Source organism: Pimephales promelas, chromosome 6 (assembly GCF_988280905.1).
Source record: "Pimephales promelas chromosome 6, fPimPro1.hap1.1, whole genome shotgun sequence".
Lineage (NCBI taxonomy): Eukaryota > Metazoa > Chordata > Actinopteri > Cypriniformes > Leuciscidae > Pimephales > Pimephales promelas.
The window spans coordinates 33,223,499-33,232,500 of NC_142774.1; the positions used below are offsets into that span (position 1 = coordinate 33,223,499).

Consider the following 9,002-nt stretch of genomic DNA (forward strand, 5'->3'; position numbering starts at 1 on the left):
TATGTTATTTTATCTCCCTAATGAATAAGAAAAATTAGAAGCACAAACAGAAATGATGTTTTTGTCTATTTTTTCTTTCTTTCAAGCGATTGTATTTTCACACAGCACGAACAGTGTAGAGTGTGTACTATTATTTATTGATTTGCAACAAAACGATATGTTTGTTTGTTTATTTGGATAAAAAGTATTATGAATATAAATAAATAAAATGTATGACTATGGCATCCACGTCAGAAGTGAAACTGAAATTGAAGTTTCGAGACAATATTTTAAAATAACAGCATGGCTTATATCATGTATTAGTGTTGTCAGTTGAATGAGCTTTTAAGAATATCGGTTTTGGATTTATATTTAGGTTTGACAAATATTTATTGCTTAATATTTAAAATAGAATTTCAATTTCAATTATATTATATTCACACAATCGTATGAAAGCTGTGGCATGTAAAATAACAATAATATTATATAACGTCAATAGAGAAGTAGGCCAATATAAATTAAACACTCATTTTATTTTATATTTAAAAATTATATAATGCAATAGAATCAGCAGTTTATTTAGATTTTTGTTAATTGTATTTTAATCCAGTTTTTTCTATTTTAATCCAGCGGTAAATATTCTCCTGGACCACGTGCACATTATGCATGACGTGAAACAGAAGGAGGTGACAGTGGGAGTTTAAAAGGATGAGAAACAGTCTTGTGGAGAGTAAATCTGTCAAGTTAACTCAGATTCTAGGTTCACAGCAGGAATAATGATGTTCTGCAGAGCGGCTTGGCAAAGACTTGCACCACTGGCACGCAAATCCCCCACTCCTTTATTCAGCAATGGTAAGAAAACATCAATTTACAATGGGCACATCATTCAATCCATATCGAATGCATTTCACCAGCCTACACTTCACAATCTAAAGAGAGTTGTTACAAAATATGCATAACTATAAATTATGAAGTTGAAAATTTAAAAAAAAAAAAATAAATCATCGTATTTTTTAAGTGTGTGTGTCAGTGGTTTACGACATTGAGTTCTGTTTGTGTTATGTAACAAATGAGATATGCTCATCAAATTCAAATAGGCCTAGAAATAGGTTTGTTTATAGGGATTTTACAAATCATATCAAAATATGACTTGTAAGCTGAACAATTCATCACATTTTCAGTAAACTACAAAAAGCCTTTTGTCATGAGTGTTTTATAATGAAATATTACGAGGTTTTATCTGTTTATTGTAGCCTAGTGTTTTTTCGATTGTTGTGATAAGTTGAATGTTATGAAATTGTTTACAGTGAGTTTTTTTTTTTTTTTTTTTTTTTTTTTTAATGGACAATGTTTCATTTCAAAATGTTTGAGTTTGTTTATAATGCAGAGTTTTCCATAACCAATAACAGTGACATAAACCCTTTCCTGCTCCAGTGCATCTGTGGGAAAGCTGGGTTTGATCTGTTTAAACTTAATTTCCTGTCAAAGGATTCACTCAGTTTGAACTGCATGCATCTTTATTATTGCTTTAAAATATGAAGATCTTCTGCCCACTTTAACTTTGAGGGCTAAATCAGTTTTTCTACTGACTTTTCACATTTTGTGCATGATTTAACTTTTGCATTCACAAAATGTTCTGGCATTTCCTCAAACCACCCAAATATTTAAAGAAGGCACTATCCGAGGCTCTCTGCCAACATGAATTTGCCTAAGGTCCTGCACATTGACATGCCTGCCGTCTCCACCCCAATGGGGTTAAATATATGCCAGTGTTTATGTATACAGCTTTCAGTGTTTTCAGAGAGCATGACTCTGCACACATTGTACTGGACACCTGCTGCCAGTCTCTTCTCCTTAACAGTGTGCTGACGCAGCCGTAAATGAGATTAAATGTATAAATGAGGTGAGGCACAGGCCACCTTGGTGCAAACAGTTATCTTATTATTGTAGTTGTTCCTGAAATTCATGCTTTGTACTATTGGATATTACTTAACAGAACTATTTAAAGTCCGGATTTTGGATTTAGTTTTGCACAGACACTGCATGTCCGGTGCATGTGCTCCTGTGGGATTAAATGTTGCTCTAGAGAGAGGCTAGGAGGGGTGGGTTTACAGTGGGACATTGTGTTCCCTTCTGCTGCTTCACTGCAGCTACACAGAGGATGTGTGTTTGCCTAAATGAATGCACAGATACAAAAGCCTGAAACGCATGATTGCTGTATCAGGCTTGCCTGGTCCCCTGTAACTTTGCAAGCTACTTAAAATTTCCACTCATCAGACTTATCCACTGAAGTTGATTTGTGACGTAAACAGTGCATCAGTGCCCGCCACCTTGAATTTTTATCCGTTCAATTTTCCCATGGGGATAGTCTTCTTAAAAAAAAGGTACAAAAGCTGTCACTGGGGCTGTACCTTTTCAAAAGGTACACTTTTGTACCTAGAGGGTGCATATTGGTACCTTAGTACATATTAGCACCTAAATGTACATATTAGCACCTAAAATGTAATGTTTATTAGCGCCTTAAATGTACATATTAGCAGCTAAAATGTACTTATTAGCACCTAAAATGTACATATTAGCAGCTTAAATGTACATATTAGCACCTTAAATGTACATATTAGCTGCCAAAATGTACAAATTAGCACCTAAATGTACATATTAGAACCTAAAAGGGACATTTTACCTTTGAAAAGGTACAGCCCCAGTGACCGCTTTTGTACTTTTTTTTTTTTTTTTTGAGAGTGTAAGGGCAACATGTGGTACGCCCAGATTATATTCATACTACACAGATTCATACTATATAGAATGCATTTTTCTTAGCAGTTGTATAGTAATTACTTCTTTAAAATAAGTATTATCAAGAGAGTATATGATTTCGGATGCGGCCATTGACCCAAATGCGTAATTCACAGTGCTTCAAAGGTCGGTCCCAACTTCTGGTTCACGTTGACTTTAAATTTGAAAAAATAAGCTTTTATTTTTTATTTTAAAAGCTTATTTTTTTATTTTAAAATTTATTTTATTTTTATTATTTATTTTTAATTTTTATTTCATGATATTAATTTCAAATATCATAGCTCAACATCATTGCTCACAGTCTTTAAAGTTATCATTCAAAATCAATTTTCCTATGAAGAAAATGAAAATTATTTTTTACTTTCAGAGCCCTGTTGCTAGCTCTCTTTTGTTCCACAAATGATTAAAAATGACATCACAACCACATTATCACATTAATATAATTTCATTTTTACATAAAAAATATTGAAATGGTTTGATACTCAGTCCCCAATTTTTGTTGTTTTCAGGAAAAATTCCTGCAAAGTTTTGATCATGTTGATAATTTAGAGGCCATAGAAATATAATACAGGAGGCTTTTTTATTATTAGAGGTAATAATAAAACATTGTAATGGATTTTCATATTTTAAAATTCGATTGATGGATGGTGAAGGAAAACAGACTCAGCTAGCCTCAAAAATGCTTCATATGTTTGTATATTGATATTTTTTTTTCTTTTGATCTTTCAACAGCTGTATTCCCTATACGACAGATGTCCTTTGGGCTACCTGCGTCCGGGACAAACATGGCTTACATGGTGATTGGTGGAAGCTCACTTACGGCTGCTCTTGTTTATGTATGTATTTTTACTTCTTTCATCCCGTTTTAGAAAACTTAGAAGTGTTATTAATAATAATAGCACCCATTTATGCGTTTTCACCCCCTTTTCCTTCCACAGGCTTATAAGACAATAAACTCTGACAGTGAAAGATATAATGAAAGAATCGCTCAACTCGAGGCCAGACCAAAAAGTAAGATTTTTTTTTTTTTTTTGCTGTAATGGTTTTGTTTTTGCTGATGAATACCTGTTTTCAGTTTGCTTGTCAGTTAATCTTTCATCATCAGTAAAGCGGAATAATTTACACAGACAGCTGGGATTAGATTCCCATTCAGAGTTCTTTATTCCTGGCTTCATTGAATTGATGGGTGCTGCGAGTCAGGCCTGTTTTGGTATGTGTGTGTTTCTGCAGTTCCTCGGGGCATGATCCTCTTTCTGCAGTTACCCAGAAGCCACTAAGCTAGCTACATTTAGAGCAGCTTTCACTTGTTTACTTCTCTTGCTTGTGCTGTTAACCACCTTACTTTTTGTTCTCCCATTAGGTGAGGAAGGTGAGTATAAATTTAGCCTGTCTAAACAACATATCTGGTTTTTTTTTAAATGCACTGTCAGTAGTCAATTACAATCTCTTATCTTTTCCTTTTTTTACATGCAGCAGCATGTCACATATCTCACAAGCACTAAATATACCAAATATACCAAAATATAGTGGCAAAACTTGTTTTGGCATTTGCAAACAGTTTAAATTAATGGACTTCAAAGTAAACACGATGGATGACACTTAGTAAAGTGAACTTTGTAACAGACTTTTATATTATCATATATAACCTTATAGAGTATTACTGTTCAAAACTTTTGGGTCAATTAAGTTTTGCTTTTATTCAGCAAAGATGTAATTGATCAAAAGTGACACTATGACGTGACATAGCGATAACAAATCATTTCTATTTCAAATAAATTATGTTCTTTGGAACTTTCTATTCATCAAAGAATCCTGTAAAAATTCTGAAGGATGGTGTGACACTGAAGACTAATAAATGCTGAAATAAATGCAGCTTTGTCATCACAGGAATAAATTGTATTTTAAAATATGTTAAAATAGAAAACCATCATTTTAAATTGTAACAATATTTCGCAATAGTACTACATGTTTAATATACAATACTGTTTTTTGTTTAAATAAATGCAGCCTTGGTGAGCTTAAGATACACTGTAAAAAAATATTGTTGGTTTAACTGCCTGCTTTGGCTGCCTTAAAAATTTAAGTTCATTGAAATGAAAAAATTGAGTTAATACAATTAAGGTGATTGATTTAATCATCAGAAACTTAAAATATTATGTTATCTGAACTACATAGTTTTTTTTAAGTTGATTTGACAAAAGAAATAATGTTATGATTACAAATCATGAAAATATTTTTTTTACAGTGTACTTTTTTTCAGAAACATTAAAAATCATATTAACCAAAACTTTCGAACGGTAATATACCTACAGTATATCATAAAATTGGTTTCATGATATCACTTATAATAACTGTTTACTAAAGGAATAGTTCACCCAAAATGTTATTCCAAGCCCATATAATTTATTATTCTTACTTGAATTAATATAATCATATTAAACTAATTATATATATATATATATATATATATATATATATATATATATATAATTGTTTTACTATAATCAGTCACATTGTCTTCTGAAAGAATTGAAATAGAGCGCATTAGTTGTATGCTACTTTTTTCATCCTGGTACTTTTGTGTCCTTCATGGAGCTTGAAAGTTCCATGTACCATATTACAATTGCTTAGAAAAGAGTGACCTTGAACATTTATTTTGTTTGATGTTTTCTTGGTGATGTTTGATGTTTCAATTATCTTGAGCCAATCAAGCATCCATGCAGGTTCTTTATAATCAAATCTGTACTATTCTGAGGTATTTGGCAAGTATGGTTCACTTTAAACTCCAAATAAAGTTTCTAATGCTAACTCTAAGAGCTTAGACTCAAAGTCGGTTGAGCCTGTTGCTAATCTGAATGAATGGTTTCCGCTATCTATCTGCATCGTACTGTTCTCATAATCTCTAAAGTTGTTCTATTAAGGATAGTTCACCAAAATGGAAAATTATGTACTCCCATTATGTAGTCTCCTTCAAGTTGTTCCAAACCTGTTTTCTTCTAATACTGAACACAAAAGAAGATATGGTAACCAAACAGTTGATGGAACCAATTGACTTCCATAGTATGGGGAAGTCAATGGGCCTAACCAATCAATTGTTTGGTTACTGATATTCTTCAAAATATCTTCTTTTGGATTTCAGCAGAAGACAGAAATTCATACAGGTTTGGAACAAATTGAGGGTAAGCAAATGATGACAGAATTAAAATTTTTGGGTGAACTGTCGCTTTAATGACGGATGGAAGTAATGGATTAATTTAGTAATACTTTCGCTAAGTCTGCTTTATCTTTTTAATCACTTGATTATTTTGTCTTTTCTTAAAGTCTTGCTTAATGTATTCCAAGTAGGAGCAGCGGCCGCCTTGGCCTCAGTAGCAGAAGCAGCTGCGATTGTGGAAAGCGCAGTAGCTGAAAACACCGCTATTGTTGAGGCCACAGCAGCAGAACTCGCCGTAGAAGTGGTTGATGCGAAGACTGAAGAGGTCCCAGAACATGTGGATGGAGCAATGGTGGTGGATGCAGCAATGGAGGTTGAGGCAGAAACTGCCATTGTACAGGCAGTAGCAGCTGATGCCGAGGAACCTACTGCACCTGTTGTTGAGGATGTTGAGGATGTTGCTGCTGAGACTGCGGCTCCTATTGCCGAGACAACTGGTGAGGTGTCCTCTGTTGAGGAAGCAGCCTAGATGTAAACCCCCGATGTGAATCTTCCCAAGCCCACTTGGAACGCTCCAATACGTTGTAGAGACTCCCTCTGTTGTGCACCTTTTATCCGATTGACTGTGTCCTCTGAGCATAAAGAAGTGTCCTTTTTTCAACTTGTGACCTTTAGTGGGTTCTAATCCCATGACAGTGAGAAGGAGAGGTTGAGGCTGTACAAAAACTAAATACATAACTTAAATTGCAAGTGGCCTTTTTATTATCCCAGTCTGTGTTTTTACACTTAAAAAAAAAATATATATCACATCTGTGTTTTTTTAACCTCTCCTCCTTCACAACCAGTGGTTGTGCCTGCTATAAAACTTGTTGCCATGCAATACACTCACTCATGCGTGTGCAGGGAAACATTTGTCTTAAATAACTCATATTGACAATGTTGTTGTTGTTTTATTGACGACGAGAACATGCAAACATTTTATGGACACTTTCCAGGGTTGTGGTTCATTCAGAACTGAATTCCAGTCCAGTTTCGAGTCAATATAGGCTACACATATACATGCACGCAGTTTCCCAGAATACCTTTACTGACTTTCTGTGGGGTGTGGCCAATTTTTAAACGTGTCTGACCTACTTTGAAGACATGCATTCCAAACCACCATGGGCTTATAAGCAATTCTGTCTTCAAGGGAGATTTAATGTTTTATCATTGTTTTTCCACATGTGAATACTTACTACTCTCAGCTTTTGGGATGGAGACAAACCCCTGTGTGCCTATTACCTAACAGTTAATCATCTCTGTGGATATCTCTTAACCCTCTGGTGCTTCTCACGTGGCAGTCAAAAATTAAATACTATATTTCAGTTCAGTCATTTTTTTATCCACTTATTTGTATTTTTAGCGGATTTTATGGTACTAAATTATGTTTATGCTGTAGTTATAAATAATCCATGTACTCACTTTTTGAGAATAGACCGGAAAATGAAATTTCCAATTTAAACCGTCACAAATCTTGAATGCTTTGAAGTGGAGACTTGAGTTTGGTCTCTTTTTTAAAAGAGACTTGGCAGATTATTGCTGAAGTGAAAAAGTAAAAAAAAAAAAAAAAGCAAACTTAAAGTCATAAAAGTTTAAATTTATTGTTAAAAATGAAATTTTAAATTGAAATTGGAATTTTTATATGAAATATACATTTTCCAAAACATGAACTTTGGGAAAAACAAGGCCGTAAATCTAAACAAATTGTGTTCCGAGGTTGATATTTCCAAAAATGCGCTTTCCGTAAGGTTTTGTCTGAGTGCAGTACCAAACACTTCCACTAGAGTAGACAATTGATTTAAATTTTTGTATTCTGCAAGGAATACAAGCGTGACTACTTTGTTTTCTCAAGACCATTTAACCTTTTTGAATCATGATGTGTGTGTGTCTGTGTGTACATAGCAAGTGCCAAAACATTACCACATTTCATACCATTCCGACGCAGTAAAAAAAAACAAAAAAACGTAACATTTGTCGGTCAATAATGACTGAAGAGCACCAGAGGGTTAAAGTGAAATATAATAAGGAAATATTGTGGCACTTACACGTCATAATACTTGACACTAGAGACATTTGCTCTTATTCTCAATGCTTTTTGGAATTTAGGCTTGACCATCTCAGAATTTATGTTGATTCGTTTTTAAAACTGACACACTATTTGTATTCCCTAAATAAAGTGCTTAAAAAATATGATTATTTTTGGAGTATGAATTCAATCCCATTACTACATGCATTTTTTTTTATACCTTTACATCATGAACCGTTAAATTACAAGAGTGTTTCTGTATATTGTTGTAGAATAGCTCCTTTTGTGTTTTCAATCAGGATGCTTTTCTTATAGTTTAGATTAGAACATCTGCTTTAAACTTTTTCACAGTCTTGTAAATACAGATTAAATCCCAATTCCTCATGTTGGCTAATGCATCCCAATTGTTCCTGCTAAAGTCTATAGTTTGTATACTTGACAAATGTGTTCAAACTGGCTTGATTATAATAACTTTATGCTGAGATTCTGCAGGCATCTCTTACATTTAATCTAAAGCTCTCTTATGTGTGTTGATTATTTAATCATCTTAGAGATTTATGCCACTTATGGTGTTTTAAGGAGATTTCCTACCACCTTTAAATCCAGCTTTGAAGATTGCAGAATCTTTCCTATTCATGTCCTACAGTATCATTGCTCTTCAGTAAAAAGTACTCAACTGCCCCCTGCTGCTTTGGGTCAAACTTTACTGTAGAAATATTGTATAGTCACCCATTATCGCAAGCACATTTCAAAGACGTGAACATGAGGACATCTTAGATATAAATCTTAAAATAAATCGTTAAATACATGTTTCCATCTAGATACAAGATTCTGAGAAATTGCCAAACGGAAGATCTAATGAGCTTAGCATGTGTGGGAAAAATTTGACCTCACTTGTAACGTTTTCCAAGTTATTTTACTGTAATCTAAAAACACCCCCATTAACCTATGTTATTGTGGGATTATTTTAAGTTATTTATATTATATATAAATATCAATATTTTATAT

At 33.5% G+C, this 9,002-nt stretch overlaps 1 protein-coding gene across 2 annotated transcripts in view; it reads left to right on the forward strand.

Moving 5' to 3' along the window:
- Window positions 1–640: 640 nt before the first annotated feature.
- The window catches only part of mgarpb (mitochondria localized glutamic acid rich protein b), a 10,882-nt gene continuing 2,520 nt past the window's right edge, over window positions 641–9,002 (forward strand). Inside the window, exons 1-4 of one of the 2 annotated variants that reach the window (XM_039675004.2) lie at window positions 644–831; window positions 3,508–3,611; window positions 3,714–3,786; window positions 6,118–6,426. In XM_039675004.2, coding sequence (XP_039530938.2) covers window positions 756–831; window positions 3,508–3,611; window positions 3,714–3,786; window positions 6,118–6,426 — 562 coding nt within the window. In that variant the 5' untranslated portion in view covers window positions 644–755. Of the gene's footprint in view, window positions 832–3,507; window positions 3,612–3,713; window positions 3,787–6,117; window positions 6,427–9,002 lie in introns of both variants that reach the window. The other variant, XM_089132458.1, reaches the window with a different exon arrangement.